The 27920-nt window shown below is 43.2% G+C and overlaps 1 protein-coding gene across 4 annotated transcripts; it reads left to right on the top strand.

Annotated features, from left to right (window-relative positions):
- Nucleotides 1–1594: 1594 nt before the first annotated feature.
- On the top strand, nt 1595–26353 carry LOC124285214 (PR domain zinc finger protein 10-like). 4 transcript variants are annotated; one of them, XM_046721403.1, is made up of 16 exons: nt 1595–1628; nt 4130–4337; nt 6082–6339; nt 6441–6596; nt 12720–12869; nt 13664–13742; nt 13921–14202; nt 14967–15094; nt 15567–15672; nt 15989–16135; nt 16289–16401; nt 18422–18601; nt 18958–19030; nt 21629–21849; nt 22693–22757; nt 23033–26353. In XM_046721403.1, exons 2-16 carry the CDS (start codon nt 4170–4172, stop codon nt 24918–24920), a joined length of 4014 nt encoding a protein of 1337 aa, XP_046577359.1. In that variant the 5' UTR covers nt 1595–1628; nt 4130–4169; the 3' UTR covers nt 24921–26353. The 4 variants fall into 4 exon arrangements, with proteins under 4 accessions (XP_046577359.1, XP_046577358.1, XP_046577361.1 ...); XM_046721402.1 differs by lacking the exon at nt 1595–1628 and adding an exon at nt 1888–1990; XM_046721405.1 differs by lacking the exons at nt 1595–1628; nt 4130–4337 and adding an exon at nt 4384–4405.
- The last annotated feature ends 1567 nt before the right edge of the window (nt 26354–27920 follow it).

Genomic DNA, 27920 nt, shown 5'->3' on the forward strand with positions numbered 1-27920 from the left:
AAGTATATACATCTCTCAACGCGTCAAGTGAAGCAGTACGTTAGCTAACTTTATATCGGTGTCTATTTCCAAGGTAAAACACAACAACATTTCTGTAAATCATAAATGAAAGTGAAATGAGTCAGATATATTATTTTGCAACTTTTAAACGTCTTTGATATTAACCTTCGATTCTCCATTATTTGCCAGTGATAGATACTACTGGTGTGTGTTGCCCATTTCTAAAGCGGGGTAAAGCCAAATTCAGTCACTGAACGTTAGCCCCTTACTCTAATTGATGATGAGCATTAAAATAACTGTTTACTTTCAAAAGTGTTCAGATTTAATCTCTACTCGTGTGGAAGATTTCACGCAGGGTGCGACTATGTAGTACAATGTACTTGCAATTCGGGCGCAGAGTTCATTATAATACTTAATAGATGCCCCACAACTCCGTATAACTGTTACGATATGATTCTTTCGCATCCAGCGTTCAATATTAACGTCGGTCATTAGGCCCGAAGCCGACAGAAAACCATTCGGGCAAACAGCTTTTGTTTTCTGTAGGTCCTTATGGTCGACAGCTTTTACATCGCCAATAACTAAGAATATTATTTATTATAAAATAGTATGCAGTAGTTTTTAATTTTTATCTCGATCAGCAGCTGTTGTCAGTAAGTGAAACGACTATCATTTTCGAGGAAGCAAATTTAGATTACTGAGATATGATCATTTAACCACGAACAGGTTATCCTAATACATTGAAAAGACTAGTCAGTCACTATATATTAAAATTGAACTCTTTAACTCGGTTTGTTAGTTGTCACAGTTTTTATTTACACAGTTTTTATTATATTGTAGCTAAAATAGGGCCTACACATTCTGATCAAGACTGACAACCTTTTATGGTTCTGGGTCCTTAGGGCCTGCAGCTTTTCAAGGTTAAGGGCAAAAAACATCATCGGGAAGAAAACCTCGTTAATTATTCTGCATGTGGAGTGGAAATTATGTTTATTTTAGTCCGTTCATTACATATCAGAGCAAAGAGATATAAACATCAACATAACCATGTGGGTGTTTACATTTGTGATGAATAAACATAATAATACATTTAATGGTCAATTTCTAGTTTTCTTGATTTGTCTTAAAAGATTATCTAAGAGTTCTTGCTGTTTTTTACTGAGAAAGCAGCATTCAGATGTAATATTTGGCAGCAGTAAGTGAGTGAGGCAAAGGCATTTGACATTAAGCGCTCTTCCAGTGACAATGTATAGAGAGAGAGCACTGAATTTAAGTATCGTGGGTTGACAATCCTTGTGTTCTGAATCGTTTGTAGTCACTGTAGCTGCGCTTTAAATATTACGTCTGATGTTTCCAATACAGTGAGAAAGGAACGCGTACATACGACAAGGTACACAATTGGTCATGTTAACATGCATGCAACTCGACTTCAGAACATCTCTTGGGGTTCACTAAAAGTTATTTCTCAATAACAAGAACTATTAGGTTTTGTGCATGATTATTATTAACTTGATTCTTGGTTCAGTCAGATCAAGAATAACCATTTTCAAGGAACCCACTTATTTTCATGGCGTCAGTGATCACGTGGTAGAGCCACGAGAGGAAACGAGATTTGAGACAATCGGGAGGTAGGTCAATTTTCATACAACGATATTTCTTGTAAATTTTCTATTTCTTTTGGAGAATTGTGTAAAATACGTTGCTAAAGAAACGAAAGAGCATGTGCTATAACCCTTTGAAAGTTTTATGTTGGTTTAATGCCCAGAAGTGTGTCTTTTGTCCGAAAAACTGAGAGAGGAAATCGAGGTCAACTTGCCCCCCACCCACTCGGGCCGACGATGGTGGTACCTTCCTAAACTGCATTATTTGCCGTGAAATGGGTCCGTCCTTTATGGATCAGTCTAACTAAGGGGTGCGGGGTCGCTAATGGGCTTAGAAGATTCCAAATTTGACGGACAATACCATCTTAGTTCGATTAAATAATATAGTGGTAAGGATTTATCGAATATTGTATAAAAATGCGGCTTCGTCGCCATTAGCATAATTTATATCGCAAGCTCGACGTGTCGGCCATATCAGCGGTAGCAAGTTAGACCCAAAGTGGCATTGTGCACCATGTTCGTCTTAGCGTTGTTCCATATCACAGTCAGATTTTTAAAAGTTCGTTAGGTTGTTGACAGGTTCTTCCCATCATGCTATCCTTGTTACTTTCATGGCATGTAAGCACATATAGCCAATTAACTAAGTATTAAGGCCAGTGAATGGTTGCAGCGACCAATAATGTGTGTGAAAGGCCCGTGACCTTTCCGCACTGACAGATGTTTTGTCAATGGGACCTTCCCACCCATACCCCCTCTTGTCTTTAATGACAGAGACAGCTTCCCTGTTGGATGTGCCCATTTAATATCATGGGGTGAAAGTCAGTAAGAATTTAATTACACTAACCGATACCTACAAACAAGAGATACAGAAGTTAAACTTATTAACAACATCACATTACACTTTTATTTTAGTTTTACACTACATCTTTCTCATAATGGCTTTTGTGTGCATGTGTTTCACCTTTATATTTTTATTAATTGAACCTGTCACCATAAGTTCAAAGTTGAAAATTAAGGAAAAAAATCTATTGTTTTGCTTTCTGCCAAAATGGCAATATTTTCAAGGTAATCATCAGTAGACATGTTGTTCTAAAGTTTTCTGACCTGTAAATCCAGCTGGGGTCCATGTCAATAGCAAAAGTTAAACCAAAAGTACTGTAAGTCCCCATGGTTCCTAGTATGGCAATCTACCTTCAGCTGCTGGTGATCTGGAACTGCTTTTATATTTTGTTCTTGATTAATAATTCATTCTCTTAATTGCTAAGAACAATATATTGTTCCTGTCATGATGTACTTATTATAATGTCCATCAATGACAGGCTTCTTATTCTAACTAAATTTAGTAAATATATTCAGTTCCATGTCACCATATGGCTGATATTATAATTGCCCATGTGACATTAAAATTTAATTGTGTCACTTACTTAATGTCATCTCTATTGATTTTGCCTGGTTAGCGTATAACCTGATGTATCGACTATGGCACTGGATCATTGAGGGGTTGATTTTGATAGTAAATCTGGGCCCAGCTTCATTGCGGTGCGTGAGTGAGTGAGTTTAGTTTATGCCGCTTTCAGCGATATTCCAGCAATATCACGACGGAGGACACCAGAAATGTGCTTCACATATTGTACCCATATGGGGAATCAAACCCAGGTCTTGGACGTGGCGAGCCAAGGGTTTAACCACAAGGCTGCCCCACCGTCTGCTTCATTGTAAACCCAAGTGACAGTATACACAATTGAGGCATATGTATATTACCTACTGGTCTTTTAGGAATTTGCCTTGTTGGTGAGTGAGTGAGTTTAGTTTTATGCCACTTTTAGCAATATTCCAGCAATATCATGGTGGGGGACACCAGAAATGGGCTTCACACTTGCTGTGTTAGAAATTAAAGTGGTTCATGTAGGTATTTGTTTTTGTTGGGTTGACAAGCAGCCATGCCAGTTTAGAACACTGATTTGCATGATAAAAATACATATAGCCTCACACTGATGATTAACCTTGTGGTTATTTGCAATCTCCTTCGTTCACTAACCTCAGTAAGACTGTTTCTGCTCATGAGAATAATTTCCCTGGATGGCTAGTTTCAGCAATGTGACAGTGAAATCAGGCTCAAAACTAACTGTGACAGCAAGTGGTTCCGAGATGGTTGTTATAAACAAATATAGATATTGCTGGTTACTGGTGTGGTGACATGCACCTGGCAGGTGTGGCCCTTGCAGGAATCTTCTCTCCTCATCTGTAATAATCTTCAGCAAACTCTTCCACTCTCAATACAGATATACACAGTGTAATCGTACATGGCTTGCATGAAGCAGAGGCATATCTCTACTCCTTGAAACATAAATATCTGACTGATATATTATTTCTGTTATCCTGACACACTCAAGGAATGATGTCAAAGACACAGAAATCTATATAAACAAGAATGCTGTAAGAGAGTCTGTGAATTCACACTGATTATTCATATTCATCGTTGCAGTGGTTGTGACTACATTATAATGTTTCTTTTCATGTCATTCCAGGTAAAACTATTATTTCCAATAGAGTAGCTGCTGACCAACGATGGAGGACCCCCCAAGTCCTGCCAGTAACCATAACTGGGAACAGCCAGACCAGAGTCAGTTTGTCACGGCATCCTCATCCTCCATGAATCCAGCATCACCGACACCGCAACAACCACAGCAGTATGACAACAACGCACAGTCCATACAGGCTTATAACCATGTACAGGTATGTTTCTGATGTGGACTTACAACCAGGTACAGGATCAGTCCATGCAGGCTTATAACCATGTACAGGTATGTTTCTGATGTAGACTTACAACCAGGTACAGGATCAGTCCATACAGGCTTATAACCATGTACAGGTATGTTTCTGATGTAGACTTACAACCAGGTACAGGATCAGTCCATACAGGCTTATAACCATGTACAGGTATGTTTCTGATGTAGACTTAGGTACAACCAGGGCTACAGGATCAGTCCATACAGGCTTATAACCATGTACAGGTATGTTTCTGATGTGGACTTACAACCATGTACAGGATCAGTCCATGCAGGCTTATAACCATGTACAGGTATGTTTCTGATGTGGACTTACAACCAGGTACAGGATCAGTCCATGCAGGCTTATAACCATGTACAGGTATGTTTCTGATGTGGACTTACAACCAGGTCAGTCAGGATCAGTCCATGTAGACAGGCTTATAACCATGTACAGGTATGTTTCTGATGTAGACTTACAACCAGGTACAGGATCAGTCCATGCAGGCTTATAACCATGTACAGGTATGTTTCTGATGTGGACTTACAACCAGGTACAGGATCAGTCCATGCAGGCTTATAACCATGTACAGGTATGTTTCTGATGTGGACTTACAACCAGGTACAGGATCAGTCCATGCAGGCTTATAACCATGTACAGGTATGTTTCTGATGTGGACTTACAACCAGGTACAGGATCAGTCCATGCAGGCTTATAACCATGTACTGGGTACAGGTACACATGATCAGTTTCTGATGTAGACCAACCTGCAGGCTCAGTATAATAACCATGTACAGGTATGTTACAACCTCTGATGTGGACTTACAACCTGCAGGTACAACCATGTGGTGTGTCAGGATGTAGACTTACAGGATCAGTACATCCAGGTATAAGACTTACAACCAGCAGGTACAACCATATGGTGTGTCAGTGATAGACATGTACAGGTATGTTTCTGATGTGGACTTACAAGCAGGTAGAGGATCAGTCCATGTGGTGTGTCAGTGATGCAGACTTACAACCAGGTACAAGATCAGTCCATGTGGTGTGTCAGTGATGTAGACTTACAACCAGGTACAACCATGTGGTGTGTCAGTGATGTAGACTTACAAGCAGGTAGAGGATCAGTCCATGTGATGTGTCAGTGATGTAGACTTACAACCAGTACAGTGATGATGCAGACTTACAACCAGCAGGTACAACCATGTGGTGTGTCAGTGATGTAGACTTACAACCAGGTACAACCATGTGGTGTGTCAGTGATGTAGACTTACAACCAGCTACTACCAACCTTGTGGTATGTCAGTCATGTAGACTTACAATCTGCCACAGCTCGGTGCGCTGTAACTACCAAACATTGGTGCACTGTGACTGCCATACCACGGTGTGTAGAAAGTCCAGACTTGGATCTAAGCAGTGTTTTGTGTGAGTGCTTGATTACTGACATTCAAGTGGAATCATATTTTTATGATTAGCAAGAGCAAGGGCATGTATTGATGTATTGTCGTTATTGAACACCTGATAAATAGAAACATTATATTACCTGTTCACTAATCAGCTGCTGTTCAAACATGGTCAGTGTTCATGGTGATGAGGGTCATCTTGTTGAAGGAAAACAAGTAGGCACAGGATCAGATATTTTCCTCCTTATTTAATAGAATTTCAGATATTGTTGTGATGCTGCAATCTGTGATCTACGTACTCTTCCCAGGGTCCTGATTTTGAGGAGACACACTACCAGTCCATGCGACCCTCAGCTACGTTCTCCGGGGAGTACAGCGGACAGCAGGCAGACGTGTACCAGGCCGCACACTCCACGTATGAGAGGATATCCCCAGTGGATGACTACCGCGAGGTGGCGGCAGCTGCAGGAAGTGATGGGATATCTTCCTACTCAGCGATCCAGCCGGCAGAAGCACCCCAGGTTATACGGATGTCCGCTGTAGACAGCAGCTCCCTTCAGCAACAGGTACCTACACACATATCCTTTAACTCCAGAACTCTCTTCATCTTGACTTCCGGTAGTTTATACACGATATATACTTCGAGTAATGCCCTCTTGTCGTTTAGGGTTACCAAGTGCATCAAGTGGTTTTGGACCAAGATCATCGAGTTGTGGCTGTACAGAGAGTTATCTCCCCTGCTGACTGCACAGTCAGTCAGTCATCTCTCAGTCTCAGACAAGATGGCTCTGAGGCACAGCCAAACACTGCTCTACTGCCTGTGGTAAGAGTTATCTGCCTTATCATGTAATGTTGCAAATGTTATATTTAGAACTATGTTCAGAATACATATGACCACCTTCCAAAAGGCATACAATTCATTGTTGTGTAATGTTGGAAAATGTGTTCTTTTACTTTATTTCCCGAGCAACAGAGAGCCACTGAAAAGCAATGATCCCAGGATATATGGCAAAGTGACAAACTATGGGTTTGGTTTCATTACGTTTCATGACAGAAACACTTCATGCATGTGGATTGACTGGTGTAAGGTTTTCTCCCAAAAAAGAAAACATTTTTCCTTATCCTGACTCATGATCTTTTGCTTATCTCCCTTTCCTATGCGAATGGTAGTGGAACACTTGAATCCTTTGAAGTTCCCAAAGCGGACGTAAAAGTACACTCACCCATGAGTTTCCTCCCTTTTCTCGCGTAAACAGTCATGTGACCATCCTTACTTGTCACTCTTTCACTTTTCGCCCAAGCGGATGGTTGGGCGAGTCCCTTTATATTATATCCTTTTTATTTAGATCCTATTCTTTGTAATTACGCTGTATATGGTTTTGGCTGTAATTACTTTGTATTATATGTAAAAATATTGAAGAAATTATTTGTATTTGTGACATTTTTTTCATCATAATGTAACTTGTTTACATTTCATGAAATCTTGCAGTGGTTGCAGGCACAGGCTATCCGTGGCTGATCCTCACCCCCAATGCCCTTCGTGCATTAAACCATGTTCTTCCAGCTTGCGTTGTACATATTGTGTTGGTTTATCAAATTTACAATTTAATCAATATTTGTCTTATATCTATAGACGTGCCATGGATCGGGTGAGGAAGTCATCACAAGTCACGGCTGATAAATCTGGAGATCAGCCTTCTAACCGTATGTTGCTTGCTAAGGCTGAAATTCATAATACTGGTGCTATGTCGAGTACGTTGCAGGGGCAGTTGGGGGCGAAGAAGAGATCGGCAACAACGGAGTTGACACCTGTTCAAAGTAAGAAGAAGACTTCATCTTCATCTACGTCGCAGAGGAGAGCATCTGTAGCCAGATCGCGAAGATAGATGTTCGCGAAGAGAGTTATCACAAGACAGAGGTTCGCGAAGAGAGGTTCACGAGACAGAGGTTCGTGAAGAGATGTGTCTAGAGACAGAGGTTCGTGAAGAGATGTGTCTAGAGACAGAGGTTCGTGAAGAGATGTGTCTAGAGACAGAGGTTCGTGAAGAGATGTGAGAGATGTGTCTAGAGACAGAGAAAGCTACCAAGTTCCAGAGATCAGCATCTGCCATCCTTTAATGTGAAGAAATTCCTGTTACATCACATGGATCCCTTTATGAAGGCGCCGGATTTAGATGCTAACATGAAGTGAGTCAACGACTCCCGGAACAAGATATACAAAGTGGAAGATAAAAAGTTACCCCAACCTGATACTGCTACAAGGAGATCCTTCTTCAGCTTAGCCAGATCTAGAGCAATCAATGAAGCATTGATTAACAAGCTCCAGAACCCCAGTTCGGAAGAAGACAGAATGATACTATCAGCTCTGCTCACTCAGAAGAAGGACCAATACTTTTTATCGGACCATCTGGCATCTATATCGGCAGGTCTCACTTTGCTACGGAGACAAGGGCTACTGGCATCTTGTTCGTGGAATGACAGATTTACCCAGCCGCTGCTTAGAGCTCCGTGGGAGACACCTACTATCTTCGGAGGCGAGATAGACGATGCAGCTAAGGAAGCTACTCACGATTCAAGAGAAGTCATGATGATTAAGTCTATAGATACTCTAGCCAACGTCATTCGTCATACTTCCCAGAAGTACAACAGTAAGTCGAAATATTCCAGCATCCAGAAGGCTAAGGAGAAGAAGGCGGGAAAGGTTCCTTTCATCGCCCATCCGGAAACTACAGAGGGAACTCAGGGAGAGGTCCCACACCCAGAGGATCCAGAGGAGTTAGACGTTGATATTGGGGTTCGGAGTCTTCCACCCCCAGCCGTTCCTGTAAAACCATCGACAGTGGGTGGACGTCTACAAAGGTACTGGACAAATTGGGGAATACTAGAGGACGACTACGTCTCACAATTACTGCGAGAAGGATACAGAGTGCAGCTCAAGGCCACACCACCGTTAACCCTCAGTCCGATGGTCTTCGATTATGCAGACAAGCAGGCGGACAAGTTACAAGAAGCCATCAACTCACTTCTTATCAAGAATGCGGTAGAGAAAATAAATCAACATCATCTCACGCTACTCCCCAATTATTCTAGTACCCAAAAAGAACTCCAAAGAAAAGTTCAGGTTGATTTACAACATGCACAAATTCAACAAAGACTATCTACTGAAACCAGACAGGTTCAGAATGATCCACCTACTACAACTCAGACTACTCGTCCGTCCAGCAGATTACATGGCCAGCATAGACCTTCAGGATGCATATCTACACATCCCCATACATCCGGAATCAAGAAAGTATCTGCGATTCCTATTCAGAGGTCAGCACTTCCAATGGAACGTCCTACCGTTTGGAATATCTTCGGCTCTGTGGCTATTCACGCGAGTAACCAAGCCTATAGTCGCATACCTACATCATCGAGGTCTACGCAATGCCTTTTACCTGGACGACGGCATTCAGGTTCACTAAAGTGCCAGTCAACTCAGACTACAGCTGAACTTCACAATCAAGTTGCTCACTCAACTAGGATGGCTGGTGAACCATATGAAGTCAGAGTTGGAACCAAAACAAGATCTTCAATTTCTGGGAATAAGATTTATCACAACACAGATTCGTATTGTCGTCCCAGAAAATCGTTGGGTCAAGATACAAGCCATGATTCCTCAAGCAGTCATCTCTCCATTAACACTATGAACATGGCAATGTCTACTCGGTCTACTAACCTCAGCGCAGGACTTGACTCGCACAGGAAGGTTACAACTAAGGCCGCTGCAACGGACAATCTCAAGAGGTACCTACTTTGGTGGACCCACAGGTCGAACGTCTGCGGAGGGACCTATTTACAAGAGCCGGCCTTCGACACACATCTCTACATAGACGCATCGATACAAGGTTGGGGTGCACATCTCAACAATCAAGTTGCATCAGGGAAGTGGTCCAAAACAGAGCAGCATCTTCACGTCAGTCTGCTGGAGATGAAAGCTGTGATCAACGCCTTACAACTATGGTCGAGCTCACTGATCAACAGAAAGCTGATGGTCCACACGGACAACTCTACAGTGGCATTCTCTATAAATCGGAAAGGATCTACAAGATCACCAAGCGTACTACAGCTCACATTCCAGTTGTTCGACATCACGGAAGAGGCAAACATCTGGATAAAGGCGTGTCACACACCCGGAGCCAAGAACGTACTTGCAGACACTCTTTCCCGACCACTGCACCCGTCACCTACGGAATGGATGCTCCATCCAGAAGAATTTTGGCTCATCATAAGGGAAATAGGATCCCCATGCATAAACCTGTTTGCCACGAGGTTCAACAAACAACTACACACGTTTGTATCACCAGTTCCAGATCCTCAAGCCTGGGCAACAGATGCACTGAGCATATCATGGGAAGGACTAAACGCTTACGCGTTTCCACCCCGATATAACTACCGAAAGTACTGTTGAAAATCAAACAGACACAGGCGCTACAACTGACTTTGGTCGTGCCCTATTGGCCAGCGAGAGTATGGTTCCTAGACCTAATAGAAGATCACGGAAGTCCAACCCTAAAGTTCCCAGAATGGCCGAACCTACTCAGACATCCGCACACCAGGCAAGTCCACGGGAACCCAGCACTGTTCCAGGTACACATGTGGACCGTATCAAAACATGTTTGATGAAAAGAGGATACTCCGCCAGAGCAGCCAAGGCAGTAACCTTAGCGTTAGGCAGATCCACTCGTAACCTGTATGACGACAAGTGGCAGAAGTTTGAGACATATGTAAGGCGGAAAGGCTTCATAGCTATGAAAGCTGCTCATCCTAAAAAGTGGCAGAATATCTATGTCATCTTAGATATACTAGACATCTGAAAGGTTCGACATTATCCACGTATCTGGCTGCCATCAGTACAGTAATCACCATGAAGACAGGCATCAAGTTGACGAAAGTACCAGAATGACTTGCTCTGCTGAGATTTTTTAAACTGGAGGACCAGCAAAAGAAATTCAGAGCACCGGCCTGGGATCTGAATGTAATTCTACGTCATCTCATGAGCGATGCATACGAACCTCTAGAACAGACTACCTTCGAACTGCTTACACAGAAGACTCTGTTCCTGGTTGCGCTAGCCACGGCAGCTCGAATGTGTGAGATACATTCCCTGGACTTTGGTCGAACTAGATTCGACACGGGGAAACATGCTGCACTACATCTAGGACTCAGATGGAACTTTATTGCCAAGAATCAACTACCTGGTCAACCAGATAGACAGTTCCACGTACCAGCTCTATCTACGATCCTCGGACCAGAGGATACGCAAGACTTATCCTTGTGTCCTGTCAGAGCCCTGAAGATAAATCTTCAAAAGACTAAAACAAGGAGAAGAAAATTCAAGCGCCTATTCATTCCATTATCTACAGAGACGTCAGTAGAAGTCTCAAGAACGACAATATCGTTCTGGATGAGAGGCGTTATACTGAAAGCCTACAAAGCATCAGGACTAGAGCCTCAAAGAGCTTCCAACCCACACGAAGTCAGAGCACTGGCGTCAACACTAGCTCTGCACGGAAATTGCTCTATATCATCAATTATGGAGGGCTGCTTCTGGAAGTCAGATACGGTGTTTGCCAACCACTACCTCCAAGACATAGCCACTAGGGCTGCAACGAATAATTATTCACGAATACAATATTGTAGTTAAGTGATTGATGTACAATATGGAACGCCCATGTTGACAGTTTTGATTTGTCACACCAATAACCAGTGATCTCATGACACTCAAATTTGGCATGTAATAGTTATAGTCGACAGTACCATGTGCGGCCTTCGCAAACTAACATGACTTACAGATTAGTACAGATTCCATCCTTGCAAATCTCACTTTCCGAAAGTACACAAGGGTTCAAGTAAAACATGCTCCCTTAAAAAAATCGTAAATATTCGTTAATATTCGGTTCTGGTGACCACGAATAACGAATTGAATTCATGATGGGCTACGGTTCGATTCATCGAATATGCGAGTGAATCGTTACAGCCTTAGTAGTCACCGAAGACGTCTCTGGCATGCACCAGTTTGGGCATTTCGTTGTAGCACAGCAACTAACGATTCCACAAAGGCGCTGAGTTGAAAATCTCACCCTTTATCACGTTGACTTGTTGATAACTTTTACTAAGGAAAAAGTATTAGTTTGAAAGTCCATGTGCACAGTCTAGGACAGACTAGCGTGAGTGATTAAGACTCTGTAGGGGTAAAGATCTTACCTGTATGTAAGGGGGGTTGCAACTCATTTATGATAAAGATCTTATCATAATCTATGGGTTGTTAAAGATAACTAGTAAAAAGAAGATACTAGTATATCTTAAACCACATGAGTCAACATGATTCAACTTGTCTGAGATTGAAGTAAGACAAGAAAGTGGTCCCCCCGAGTTATAACGGAAGTTGGAAGAAAAGGATCTCGGAAATGCCATTACGCAGTTCCCATGAGGGATACAGGACGTATCTAAGGACAGCTGATGAATCCAGGAAGTGGCTTGACCCACCACCAATCCGCAGGATTCTATAAGCAAAAGATCATGAGTCAGGATAAGGAAAAATATGTAATTTTTTAAATAAAATTGATATTTTATACTTATCCTGACTCATGAGGTCAAGCCCTCCCAACCTCCCAGCTGGAAACACTTCGGATTTCACAGTAAATCCAGGTGCATGGGTAGAAAATCAGGAGAGAGTGACAAGTAAGGCTGGTCACATGACTGATTACGCGGGAAAAGGGAGGTAACTCGTTGGTGAGTGTATTTTTACGTCCGCTTTGGGAACTTCAAAGGATTCAAGTGTTCCACTACCATTCGCATAGGAAAGGGAGATAAGCAAAAGATCATGAGTCAGGATAAGTATAAAATATCAATTTTACTTAAAACATTACATTTCTGACAAGCTTAACATGTCATGATGTTGCAGCAACCTCAACCAAGTGGTGCCCCCTCCTATGTGACGGTGCATGTGACGTCCATGCCACAGTTTGCGTCACACGGCGAGGTCAGCACCTCTGGGGACTCCCCTCTCATGTCCCAGTCGGCCACACTTGAGGACAGAGACGCCCACAGAGCGGTATGTCACATTGGTCACAACACCTGGATTACAGTCATAGCTTGCAATAATAGATGTAAAATAAGAGGAATGCCCCTTTGCAGCATGATAATTAATAACAGAACTCTGAGAATCCTTGTCAGACGATTTCTTTTGAAGAAGCAGGTGTCTATATTTAAATACATCATCAGAAACCACATACTTCCTACACACCCATCTGCTACTACATCTGGCACAGCGGTAAGATCTCTGTATGCGACAGGGCTCTGATCTGCTACTACATGTGGCACAGCGGTAAGATCTCTGTATGCGACAGGGCTCTGATCTGCTACTACATGTGGCACAGCGGTAAGATCTCTGTATGCGACGGGCTCTGATCTGCTACTACATGTGGCACAGCGGTAAGATCTCTGTATGCGACGGGCTCTGATCTGCTACTTACATGTGGCACAGCGGTAAGATCTCTGTATGCGACAGGGCTCTGATCTGCTACTACATGTGGCACAGCGGTAAGATCTCTGTATGCGACAGGGCTGTGATCTGCTACTACATGTGGCACAGCGGTAAGATCTCTGTATGCGACAGGGCTCTGATCTGCTACTACATGTGGCACAGAAAGTGATGGCTGAGAAGTGTTTGTTCGAAAGTTGAAGGATTTGTTGTTCAGAGCACATGGTAACAGAATGCTGTGGAGGCTGCCTTCTTGTTTCCCACCAAAACTTTGGCAATGGCAGGCACAAAGTCAAATCCAACAGTGAATCTGTAGGACTACTATGCTTCCACTGGTCGATGATGTGTAGGAGTGTATGTTGCAGGACGACCGCGACCTTGACAGTCTGAGTGGGGAGCCGGACACCACACAGGAGGATGTCCACGACTACAGCCACGCACATGGTATGTACAGGACACATCCGAACATGTAACAGAACGCAGCATCGTATAATTTGTGTCTCTGGTTTTATAACCCTTAAATGAATGTGTTTCAATATGAACTGGACATTCCCTCTACACACCGTCTAGACTTGTGATATGTTGTGGGTGTGACCTTGACCTGGTTCCCTGTTTGCTGCAGCGTCCCGCAGCTACCTGCACCCCTCCACCACCTACTCCAACACCACCTCGGCCATGGACTCCGAGGCCCTTCACTCCACCATGCCAGTACCATCCTCCCTCACCACCTCCAGCAGCCATGTGGTGATGGACACCACCATGGACAGCAGCCACCTCTCCTCCTCACACGAGGCGGCCATGAGCTCCTCCCTGGACACCTCGCTGCACACACCCGGGGATGTCATCGTCATGGATGCTGGCATGGATCGGTCGGTTGGGAGCTCCGCAATAGGACCAGATCTAGGTGAGAGAATATGTCAGACAGCTCTTGACAGGACATTAGCCAGATGTTGCATGTATGTGTTTGGAATACTAATACTAATACAGCTGCTCTTGTCTGTCATGTGCAACTTACATGTAGTCAGTGACTGTATCATATGTTTATATACTAGAGGAATGTTGGCAGTAAAGAATACAGACAATTCAGAGTTAATGAGCAGGTTTAGTGGGAATGTAACCAACCAGGGATGAGAATTTTCCGCGGATCTGCGGAATTCCAGGAATTTCATAAGGCCAAGGGTAATTTTTGTGACTCGTCTAAATCCGTTGACAATTGTATGAATGTGTTTCAGCAGATTTAAAGTTTTTTAATGGTTGCTGTGTTCATGATATTGTCATTTCTGAGCCAGTTTGCCTAAATTTAAATTGCCCTTTAATGCCTAAATATCAGGAGTTTTTCTCAATACTTCTTTCTCATCCCTGACCATCACAAGCTGTGATATTTCTATTATCTACAGTCGAAATTAGTCTTAATGGATCTGAGAAATTCTTTTACCATATTATAAAAAGGTCAGGGGTCAAGTTTACAAGCTTGAGAAACTTGATTGTGCCATTACCTAGGGGAGTTTACCACAAAGAGACCATAATGCTACACAGTAGTAACGCCTATACTTTAATTACGAAAAATACCAACTTGCCCAAACAAAGGACATAATGCACCTAAGTGGTACAACAGATAAATCCTTGCTTCAAAACAAGTGAGTAGTTGAATTGTACTTGTCTGTTCAGCCCAGGCAGTGGCGGACAGCATGGTGACTGGCAGCGATGCAGCTCTGGGGCAGGTGTACAGCAGGTCCATGGACGATGACGACAAGGAGAACGACCCTCAGTCAAGTCATGGGCGAGTCAGTGCGTCGGTGGGTATAGCCAACCGTCACAGGTCAACATGTTGTAGGGTCTCCAGCTTCAAACACGTCCCAAACACTCACTTGCTTTTTCTAAGAGGTGACTAAAATAGACTTGGTGGATTATACTGGACCTGGTGATGTGGTGACATACTATCAATTATTGCATCGTCTGGGCCAGGCTTGATTGTTTACAGGTTGTCTTTACATAGCGGATATAATGCAGGCTGCTGCAAGAAACATCAAACAAAGATATGGAAAGTGAAATAATCTACTGGCCCGAAGTTGTCATTTTTCTTATTTGCAGTAGGTTCTACTGTCTGACTGTGAACATTATCAGGTGAACTAACGGGATGACAGAAATGTTACTGGACTCAATTCAACAGGTGGCTGGAGACAGTGTAGAAACCACCTTCACTGAATGTTGTATGGTCTCTATGGTTAACATCTACAGTGTCAGCACTTTACGGATGATGTGTTTCAGGTGAGGAAGTCCAGCCGTATTGCAACGTTAGACCAGGAACAGGCCTCCACATCCTGGCGTCGCCGCCACACTTACGTTCCCAAACCCTACAACTCAGATGAACTGTGTAAGTGTCTCGTTTCAGGGGTCTGTATACAATATGATGGTCACCCTGCACTATCACAATACAATACTTGTAAATACAAACAAATATTACTGCAACATGTCAGAAGTCATTTGATTTTGAGTTTTTGTATCTACCTTCAGTACTGTTTATTGCAGCTCACATCTGCAGGATGAATGTCAGACTAAAAGTATACTAACTATTGTTGGGTGGTTCATGAGTGCAGTGTTCCTGCATATTCTTGTTATAATATTTGTTCAACAAGTGCTGTGGTTGAATTGATGAAACAAATGTGATGAGCCAGTGTGTTTGTGTCCAGGGTGTGAGGAGTGTATGACCACCTACCCAACCGAGTGTCCTGTCCACCGATTGTCCATAGTGCTGGACAAGGTGGTGCTGTCTCGGGCATGGTCAAGTCTGCCACCGCAACTACAGATCTACCGCCTCAGTGAAACAGGAGGGGCAGGTAACTGTTCACGCTTTGAGTATTATGTTCCATCAAAGATACCATGAAATCATGCTTGTTCCTGTAAATGATACTTTAATCGTTAATATTCTTGCTCATGTTACCAGATGTTAGTTAATGTGTTACCAATTCAGGATACGTATTGTTTTTCAGACCTGGGAGTGTTTGCGAAGAAACCAATCCCCAAGTATACCCAGTTTGGTCCCTTTGTGGGAGATTTGGTGGATTCCCAGGAGAAAGTCACTGTGCACAAATTTCCACTAATGGTATGGTGCATTTTGAAGAAATTCTGTTTCACATTTGAAGTTGCTTAGCAGCATATGTCTATGTGCTACCTGAAGCTGCTACTATGATCACATGTTGGGACTGTTAAAGTTATAACTGGTGTATGAGAAGATGAGGAGATAACTGGTGTATGAAAAGAGGAGATAACTGGTGTATGAGGAGATGAGGAGATAACTGGTGTATGAGGAGATAACTTGTGTATGAGAAGATGAGATAACTGGTGTATGAGGAAATAACTGGTGTATGTGGTAACTGATGTATGGGTAGATGAGGAGATAACTGGTGTATGTGGTAACTGATGTATGGGTAGATGAGGAGATAACTGGTGTATGTGGTAACTGATGTATGGGTAGATGAGGAGATAACTGATGTATGTGGTAACTTGTGTATGAGAAGATGAGGAGATAAGTGGTGTATGAGGAGATAAGTGGTGTATGATGTAACTGGTGTATGAGGTGAGGAGATAAGTGGTGTATGATGTAACTGGTGTATGAGGAGATAACTGGTGTATGAGGAGATAAGTGGTGTATGATGTAACTGGTGTATGAGGAGGTAACTGGTGTATGAGGAGATAACTGGTGTATGAGTAGATGAGGATAAACTGGTGTGTGGTATGGTGTATGAGGAGATGAACTGGTGTATGAGAGATAAGTGGTGTATGATGAGAACTGGTGTATGGAGATAATGGTGAACAGATGATGAGATAACTGGTGTATGAGATGAGGTAACTGGTGTATGATGTAACTGGTGTATGAGGAGGTAACTGGTGTATGAGGAGATAACTGGTGTATGAGTAGATGAGGATATAACTGGTGTATGTGGTAACTGGTGTATGAAATGAGGAGATTACTGGTGTATGATGTAACTGGTGTATGAGGAGATAACTGGTGTATGAACAGATGAGGAGATAACTGGTGTATAAAAAGATGAGATAATTGGTGTATGAGGAGGTAACTGGTGTATGAGGAGGTAACTGGTGTATGAGGAGATAACTGGTGTATGAGATGAGGAGATAACTGGTGTATGAGGAGATGAGATAATTGGTGTATGAGGAGATGAGGAGATAACTGGTGTATGAGGAGGTAACGTGTATGAGGAGATAACTGGTGTACGAGCAGATGAGGAGATAACTGGTGTATGAGAAGATGAGATAATTGGTGTATGAGGAGATAAATGGTGTATGAGTAGGTGAGGAGATAACTGGTGGATGAGATGAGGAGATAACTGGTAGATGAGATAATTGGTGTATGAGTAGATGAGGATATAACTGGTGTATGTGGAGATGAGGAGATAAGTGGTGTATGAGTAGATGAGGAGATAACTGGTGGATGAGGAGATAACTGGTGTATGAGGAGATGAGGAGATAACTGGTGTATGAGTAGGTGAGGAGATAGCTGGTGTATGAGGAGATGAGGAGATAACTGGTGTATGAGTAGGTGAGGAGATAACTGGTGTATGAGAAGATGAGGAGATAACTGGTGTATGAGGAGATGAGGAGATAACTGGTGTATGAGGAAATAACTTGTGTATGAGATGAGGAGGTAACTGGTGTATCAGTAGGTGAGTATAACTGGTGTATGAGGAGATAACTGGTGTATGAGTAGGTGAGGAGATAACTGGTGTTAGAGTAGATGAGATAACTGGTGTATGAGTAGATGAGATAACTGGTGTATGAGGAGATTAGGAGATAACTGGTGTATGAGGAGATGAGGAGATAACTGGTGTATGAGATGAGGAGGTAACTGGTGTATCAGTAGGTGAGTATAACTGGTGTATGAGGAGATTACTGGTGTATGTTGTAAGTGGTGTATGAGTAGATGAGGAGATAACTGGTGTATGAGTAGATGAGGAGATTACTGGTGTATGTGGTAACTGGTGTATGAGAAGATGAGGAGGTAACTGGTGCATGAGGAGATAGCTGGTGCATGAGGAGATAGCTGGTGTATGAGGAGATGAGATAACTGGTGTATGTGGTAACTAGGTTTATGGTTGTTCCTGCAGCTGGACCGGTCTGACAACACTCTGGCCTACTTCGAGACCTCTGATGAGAACAAGTGTAACTGGATGATGTTCGTAAGACCGGCAGAGAACTTCATGGAGCAGAATTTAGTGGCCTACCAGCACGGCCAGGACATCTTCTTCACTGTCACCAAAGCCATCGACACAAGACAGGAACTGAAGGTAGCTACACCACCAGCCATTGAGGGAATGGGAACCCATTCAACTTGTTGCTCTGAATCCAGCTGCTAGCAATATGGCGACACTGAGTCTACTACACCAATCTTGTTATAATGAATGCTGTAGTTTTAATCATTATGTGAAAAGTGAATAGTAGTATGTGCAGTTTTAGTTTTTTCAAAGAGTACTTTTATTTTTTGGTTTAACATGGTGTTGTATAAAGGTAGTTTTAAAAAAGATGATAAATGTGTCTGTGTTTTGTGGTACAATCAGCGTGACACAGTGTACCCCATTCTGATACTACTGTAATATTACTGACATACTGCCCCCTGACTGACTGTATGTATTTGTACATCCAGGTTTGGTACGCAGCCCACTATGCCACCAGGATGGGGCTGAAGACCCATGACATGACGCAGGAGGACAGAGATGGTGGGTAGTCGGCTCACAGTCAGATGTATGATGTATGTGGTAGTGAGATGGTGGGTAGTCGGCTCACAGCAGCACAATATCTCTCACACATGTATGATGTATATGGTAGTGAGATGGTGGGTAGTCGTCTGACAGTGAGAGCAGCACAATATCACTAACACACATGTATGATGTATGTGGTAGTGAGATGGTGGGTAGTCGTCTGACAGTGAGAGCAGCACAATATCACTTACACACATGTATGATGTATGTGGTAGTGAGATGGTGGGTAGTCGTCTGACAGTGAGAGCAGCACAATATCACATCAACACACACACATGTATGATGTATGTGGTAGTGAGATGGTGGGTAGTCGTCTGACAGTGAGAGCAGCACAATATCACTAACACACATGTATGTATGATGTATGTGGTAGTGAGATGGTGGGTGGTGAGTGTCTGACAGTGAGAGCAGCACAATATCACTGACAACACATGTATGTATGATGTATGTGGTAGTGAGATGGTGGGTAGTCGTCTGACAGTGAGAGCAGCACAATATCACTACACACACATGTATGTATGTATGTGGTAGTGAGATGGTGGGTAGTGGTCTGACAGTGAGAGCAGCACAATATCACTGACACACATGTATGATGTATGTGGTAGTGAGATGGTGGGTAGTCGTCTGACAGTGAGAGCAGCACAATATCACTAACACACATGTATGATGTATGTGGTAGTGAGATGGTGGGTAGTCGTCTGACAGTGAGAGCAGCACAATATCACTGACACACATGTATGATGTATGTGGTAGTGAGATGGTGGGTAGTCGTCTCACAGTGAGAGCAGCACAATATCACTGACACACATGTATGTATGATGTATGTGGTAGTGAGATGGTGGGTAGTCGTCTGACAGTGAGAGCAGCACAATATCACTAACACACATGTATGATGTATGTGGTAGTGAGATGGTGGGTAGTCGTCTGACAGTGAGAGCAGCACAATATCACTGACACACATGTATGTATGTATGATGTGGTGGTAGTGAGATGGTGGGTAGTCGTCTGACAGTGAGAGCAGCACAATATCACTAACACACATGTATGATGTATGTGGTAGTGAGATGGTGGGTAGTCGTCTGACAGTGAGAGCAGCACAATATCACTAACACACATGTATGATGTATGTGGTAGTGAGATGACAGTGAGAGCAGCACAATATCACTGACACACATGTATGTATGATGTATGTGGTAGTGAGATGGTGGGTAGTGAGATGACAGTGAGAGCAGCACAATATCACTGAACACACATGTATGTATGTATGTGGTAGTGAGATGGTGGGTGAGTCGATCTCACAGTGAGAGCAGCACAATATCACTGACACACATGTATGATGTATGTGGTGGTAGTGAGATGGTGGGTAGTCGCCTGACAGTGAGAGCAGCACAATATCACTAACACACATGTATGATGTATGTGGTAGTGAGATGGTGGGTAATCGATCTCACAGTGAGAGCAGCACAATATCACTAACACACATGTATGTATGATGTATGTGGTAGTGAGATGGTGGAGTAGTCAGAATCACACAGTGAGAGCAGCACAATATCACATGACACACATCACCCCATGTATGATGTATGTGGTAGTGAGATGGTGCGTGAGTCGCCTGACAGTGAGAGCAGCACAATATCACTGACACACATGTATGTATGATGTATGTGGTAGTGAGATGGTGGGTAGTCGTCTGACACACAGTGAGAGCAGCACAATATCACTGACACACATGTATGATGTATGTGGTGGTAGTGAGATGGTGGAGTAGTCGATTCTCACAGTGAGAGCAGCACAATATCACTAACACACATGTATGATGTATATGGTAGTGAGGTGGTGGGTAGTCGTCTCACAGTGAGAGCAGCACAATATCACTGACACACATGTATGTATGATGTATGTGGTAGTGAGATGGTGGGTAGTCGTCTCACAGTGAGAGCAGCACAATATCACTGACACACATGTATGTATGATGTATGTGGTAGTGAGATGGTGCGTAGTCGTCTCACAGTGAGAGCAGCACAATATCACTAACACACATGTATGTATAATGTATGTGGTAGTGAGATGGTGGGTAGTCGTCTCACAGTGAGAGCAGCACAATATCACTGACACACATGTATGATGTTTGTGGTAGTGAGATGGTGCGTAGTCGTCTCACAGTGAGAGCAGCACAATATCACTACCACACATGTATGATGTATGTGGTAGTGAGATGGTGGGTAGTCGTCTCACAGTGAGAGCAGCACAATATCACTAACACACATGTATGATGTATGTGGTAGTGAGATGGTGGGTAGTCGTCTGACAGTGAGAGCAGCACAATATCACTGACACACATGTATGTATTATGTATGTGGTAGTGAGATGGTGGGTAGTCGTCTCACAGTGAGAGCAGCACAATATCACTAACACACATGTATGATGTATGTGGTAGTGAGATGGTGGGTAGTCGTCTGACAGTGAGAGCAGCACAATATCACTAACACACATGTATGATGTTTGTGGTAGTTTGATGGTTATGAAGTATGAGTGTAAGATGTGAATGTGTTTCAGCGCTTGATGAGCAGGAATACCGCTTCCCATGTTACGAGTGTAACAAACGCTTCAAGACATCGGTAGCGCTACAGCGCCATCTGCTGGGGCATGAGGAAGGCACAGCGAACCAAGGTGATGATGATGAATTCGATGAGAAGGTTGAAGTCCGCAGTAAGGCCAAGAAACGATTGTTCACAAAGGGAAGTCTCTTCAAGGCACGGGCTAGAGCAGGGAAGAAGGTCGGTACTCAACATTCAACATAGTTCTCCAGTCTTGAGTTGTCACTAAGAATTCTTTTATACATGTGATATTAAGTTACAATATATGCATTCATACTTTATGTCAAAATAATCAGAATTTAGAGGAAAGATTCCAAAAGCTTTCATTGTACATCCTACCCAAAATGGTAAATAAATTTACGAGATAAGACAACATGCTTTACTGAGTGAATCCATGTCTGCGATATGATTTATGCCCGATGTGGCCACCGAGGTTTTCTACCTGTAATTGGTTGTTCATTGGGCTAACCCTGAGTGGCCACCAATACAATTTGACATGTCCGGAGCGATCTTCAATGTTCGATCTTCTTTATGACAGTTATACTGAACACCTTCTAATAAGATGTCAAATCCCTGCTGTCTGCCTGTCACAATCTCTCCTCTTACATCCATGACTTGCGCAAAGATGCACATCATGGATTGCACACATTATTTATTACATGTATATCACTGTCTGAGAACTCCCATGACAAGTAACATTAAAACATCAAATAATGCCAGGCAGAAGCAAGGCATACTCATTCTAAAGGGGTAAACTTGTCGTCAAAACATTTGTTACATGAGAAGTAGCACGGTAATGAGACTAATTAATTTTAAGTTCCCAGTTAATGAGTTTACTCTGTCCTGGAGTGGCCACCGTGTTCCCGGAGTCTGTTACGACAGAATACACCCTGTGATAATATATATGACATCCTTTGCTGGGTGAAATAATTTCTAGACAATATGACATGCTGTACTGAATGCATCAGTTTATGATGTAATATGACATGCTGTACTGAATGAACTCTTGTATTTACATAACAGGACGGTCTTGGAGAAACATCAGGTTACCAGTGGAAGAAAAAGTCCACCAGTATCTACTTGAACAAGTGAGTAGCATCAGCTTGTGTCCAGGACATCAAGGGGGCCCAGGGAACTATGGCCTTAGTGTTCCCCCACTCAGCCAAACTCTGACAATGCCACTCTCACATGTCATAGTTTGTATTGTATTTGGTAGTAAATTGCTGCTAAAGCATGTTAATAGGGAGGTATACTTTATAAAGAAGAAATGCCATTCTCCAAATTGTACACATTACATCCTATGTTGTTCTGTATCACAAGGAAATTGTTCATCCTTACATGTCTACATATTATTTGGCTTCAGGACCCTGAAGAAGTATCAGCGTCGGCCTCACACGGAGAAGATCCGCCAGACCATCAAGTCTCTCTACAAGAAGAAGGGCAAGGACACTGGTGGGAATGAGTGGGTGTGCATGCACTGTGACCTCACCTTCGACAACTCTAACCTCCTAAATTTGCATACGCTGACCCACGCTGCAGAAGATGTTGGTTTGGATGAAATCAAGAAATTTGCGTGTGATGTAGGAGAAATGCAGAACGCCAACTCAGATAGTGACATGCGCACTGAGGATGGTGAAATTGTTAGCATGGAGACGTACCTAGCCTGTCCAATGTGTCACCGACAGTTTGCTAATAAGAGAGACCTAATAGACCATGCCTCTGAACATGGAAAAAGCAAGAAGAAATTGCTGAATCCAAACAGGCCTCATAAGTGTGAAAAATGTTGGAAGGCATTTGGCTCTCAGGATCGTCTCCAGAAGCACATGTTGTGTCACGGCGAGGAGGACAGCAAGCCTCTGCAGTGTGATGTGTGTTACAAACGCTTCATGAACAACTCCGCACTGGCCTGTCACATGAAGACTCACAGTGACAAGAAGTACTACGAGTGTCCCATATGTCGTCTTGGATTTGACCAGATCACCACCATGAAGAATCACATAGTTCTCCACGCTCAGAGCGGATATTTTACCTGCCCTGAGTGTGGGAAGCAGTTTGATGATTATCATATTATTCGTAAACATATGAAGGCGTTCCATTCTGAAAAACGTTATCCATGCCCTGAGTGTGATAAAGTGTTTCCTCGACAGGACAAACTGAAGCTTCATATGCTAAGACACTCTACTCATCGTGAGTTCATGTGTGAGAACTGTGGGCGTCAGTTCAAACGAAAGGACAAACTAAAGGAGCATATAAAACGGATGCATTCTCTTGAGCGGGAGGTGAAAAATGCTCATAAAGGTGACAAGTCTCCATCCAAGAAATTCATTCCGAAAGTGTCTCCAACTGACTATCACAGGTTTATCTACAAATGCCACACCTGTCTGTTAGGGTTCAAGAGACGAGGCATGCTGGTCAACCATCTTGCCAAGAGGCACCCAGAGATTAAACCTGACCAGGTACCTGAACTCAATCTCCCCATCTTGAAAACCCAGCGAGATTACTATTGTCAGTATTGTGATAAAGTATACAAATCAAGTTCCAAACGGAAGGCTCACATCATCAAAAACCACCCTGGTGCAGATCTGCCAATCAGCAGCAGGAAGAAATGCCTCATCCCGGAGATCCCCGGACTTCCAAACCCGACCTATTCCCAGACAGTGGGCTCCATCACGACCATGCCCCACTCATGTCAGTTCTGTCATAAGCAATACGCCAGCAAGGCTAAACTGATGCAACATCAAAGGAAGAAGCATCCTGACTATGTTCCCCAGTTGCCGGACCGACCCAAGATGAAGGATGAACTTCCTCTTCTTGAAGCTGCCCAGCAGCCTGAGCGTTACGAAGAGGTGACCGCAACAGTCCAGGGAGCGCAGCCTGAGACCCTGCAAGCTGCTGATCTGCTGACCCAGGCCATGAGTGAGCTGACTCAGACACTGCAGGAGTACAGGCCAGGGGAGTTCCACATCACGTCCCGCCTCCCGACCATGGTGATCACTCCAGCCCAACACCCCAGCCAGCAGCACACCACCATCGAGCTCAGCCATCTCGGACACGCCCTGGCACACACACAGTTTGCTCAGGTTGCCACTTCAGGAGCCACAGTAATTGCTGCCGCGCCACCTCCAACAGGCCAGCAGGCAATTGTTGCTGGTCATCCTGTATCAGTGTCGGTCGTCACAACCAACCCAGGACAAACTCAAACTATTCAAGTTCCAGTCTCAACATGGGCCAATTATCAGACTTACCGATAGAGAGGCAGCCAGTCCTTGGGCAACTTTCTTGAACAGATTCAGAGCCTGGAACATCTTACATATCTTTCTCCAGAAACATTGCTTATCTACATCCTCTATTATATATTTCAGGCTATTGTTTGATATTTTGATAATATTTGGCTACGTTCTTTGATCTATGATGTCTATTTGTATGAACTTGTGTTGAATGGGATCAGCTTTTGTCTTGCTAATCAGCTTGAGGAAACACAAAACTTGTAGTTCACATGTGAAACATTAAGATACGATGTCCAGACGTGTCACAACTCATGATGTATGCCAGTAACTGGTACACTTCCCTTACCCAAGTCCTGGCTCTGACTGATACATTGCATTTCAACACAATGCCAGTGCTCCGTGCTGACGGTAATTGCAGTTACTGCCCTTCCCAGATCTGTTTTCACCCGGCTCTGCTCGTCCGCTGTGTGGGATGCAGGAAATCAAAGCATGGTGTCTTTGCTTAATTTTCAAGTAGTGATGTTTTATTTCACCTTTTGGGTTGTGAAGTCCTACATGTACCAGCATACATCGTCTCATTAATATATCATACGCTTGTCTTGTAGGTATAGTAACCAGTCTTGTTAATATAATGTTGCTTTATGATATGATGACAAAGTGAAGACAACCGTTCATGTTGGTGTGTACTCACCTCACAGTCACACTGGAACTGCGTCCTGTACAGTGCTTTTCTCACATGTCTGAATGCATTGTCTGCCAATATTGAATATTACATATATATTATGTATACTGACAATCAGAGAGTTTATATGGAAGGTTGATCTGTTCTGTTTAAGTTTATTTATTTAATGTGTTTTTTGTTATAACATGCTGTCTGAGCAAATATGAACATTCGAGTAAGCATTCTTTCAAGGAAGTTTAGTCCTGATATGACCAAGATGGTCTTTTTCTGTAGAGATATTATGGTATTTCTGGCATCAGTCAGGTAGTGACAGAGAACCACATGCTGATGATTGGTGGCGCTATGTGATGGCATTCAGCGTGTCCCCTTTGATTCCCCAGCCCCTTTGATGGGGTCTCGGGTCCACTGTGATAGGTTCACATCATGGTGTAATAGAGATTGGTGGCGCTATGTGATGGCATTCAGCGTGTCCCCTTTGATTCCCCAGCGTATGGGGTCTCGGGTCCACTGTGATAGGTTCACATCATGGTGTAATAGAGATGTATGGTACACTGGGTAGTCGTGGATCCAAGCTTGTAGAACAGGCAACTGTTGACAAGTCTGTGAGTCGTAATAGACAATGTGGTAATATTTATTTTATGGTAACATTACTTTGGTTGAACGACATGCTTTACCAGCATGACAGAGCTGACACGTGTTTGTTTGCTAGATATGCTTCCTTGAGAGTTGCATGGTCCTGACATTACTCTTCAGTGTAATAAAACCTTACAATTGATGCAGCGTTGTGAGTTGTGTCCAACATCCATGTGCCACTGTAGAACTGTAACCATGGTAACAGTCAATTTCCATTGAAACATCCAGGGTACAGCATCACTTTCTCAGATTCTAGTGCTTTTGTTGGGTTGAGTCCCATTCAGGATTTGAACCCTCAGAGTCGGGCACCTAATCGCCAGCACACAAAGTCAGACACCTAATCCACTCAGCCACCACGGTTTTTTGAGTGGTGTCTTTGGTTATTTTTTTTAAGGAATCTAGTGTTTACATAGCAATAAAGTGAGAAGGAAATTAGTTAGAACTATCTTTGTTATTGGATATTTATATAGCGCACATATCCATGCACCAGTGCATGCTCAAGGCGCTGGTATTTTTCCCCTCGACAACTCCCTGGGGATCATACAACTCTTGCTGCCACAAGGCTCAACGAGGTATTGTGGCTTTCCCATCCTTACGAGGTAGCCATTCACAGCTGGGCGGACTGGGACACATAGTCACAGTACCTTGTCCAAGTTTACCTTGGAAAAAGGTCCGCGATCTGATGGGACATATTTTATTTATAGCCAATGATATCCCTTGCTCTTTTCAGTGCGGGGCAGGTTAAGGCTAAGGTCGTCAATGACGAACGGGAATGACACAATTCTGTTTGCGATGAATAAATGTACGTAAACTCATTATGACAGTGAGGTGTAAGTGTCTCCGAAAGAATGGCGACTAGCGCGCTGACAGGCGCCATCAGTTCAACATGTTTTGGTGCATGTCGTTTGTGTATACTGTGAAATAAACAAGAAAATGGGTGAGTTACCGCTACAAATTATGAGCAGGGATTTTGGCTCAGAATCGAGAAATCAAGATTTTTCGAGCTCCCAAAGTACTGCTTCGATTTTTGTGCTCTATGTCTTAGTTTGTAGGTAAATCTATTGGTTTGAAATGTCTGCATACTTTAAATGGGACAGATTCAGTGATCATTGTTGAATTCGCCCTGAAACGAACTGGTGTGTTGATTCGTTACATCCCTTTCCTTTTATATAGAAAGACCCCATTAGTGACAGTTACCTTGATGGCAGTTTTAGCGGTACAAGCCCCTGTGGTGACAACACTGAGTCTGCACCTCCAGGGTTTTCACACCAGGTCACACCTCATGATCCCGGCACCTCATGCTCGCACTATAGTCAGAGAATGGATCACTAGCCTGGCTATCTGTTGGATTTACTAATTTGAATCTACTTCTCAGGGGATTAAGCAAAAGGTATTATTCACTTTCGTGAATAGGATATACTGGGTCAGTTAATGTGCCCCATGTTGACATCCCTTTCCTTTTATATAGTGATAAGACCCCATTAGTGACAGTACATACCTTGATGGCAGTTTTAGCGTACAAGCCCCTGTGGTGACAACACTAAAAGAGTCTGCACACAAAGTTGACTCCAGGGTTTTCACACCAGGTCACACCTCGATCCCGGCACCTCATGCCTGCTGGATCACTAGCCTGGCTATCTGTTGGATTTACTAATTTGAATCTACTTCTCAGGGGGATTAAGCAAAAAGGTACTATTCACTCGTGAATA

This window comes from Haliotis rubra, unplaced genomic scaffold (assembly GCF_003918875.1).
Source record: "Haliotis rubra isolate DU_JTF1 unplaced genomic scaffold, ASM391887v1 Scf355, whole genome shotgun sequence".
NCBI lineage: Eukaryota > Metazoa > Mollusca > Gastropoda > Lepetellida > Haliotidae > Haliotis > Haliotis rubra.

What these genes read in the sequence shown, in the direction of transcription:
- LOC124285214 (XM_046721403.1), top strand. Translation starts at nt 4,170, where the DNA reads ATGGAGGACCCCCCAAGTCCTGCCAGTAACCATAACTGGGAACAGCCA. An exon ending in ACACTGCTCTACTGCCTGTG is followed by an intron (nt 6,597 to 12,719) that starts GTAAGAGTTATC and finishes ATGATGTTGCAG; the next exon opens with CAACCTCAACCAAGTGGTGC. An exon ending in CTACAACTCAGATGAACTGT is followed by an intron (nt 15,673 to 15,988) that starts GTAAGTGTCTCG and finishes GTTTGTGTCCAG; the next exon opens with GGTGTGAGGAGTGTATGACC.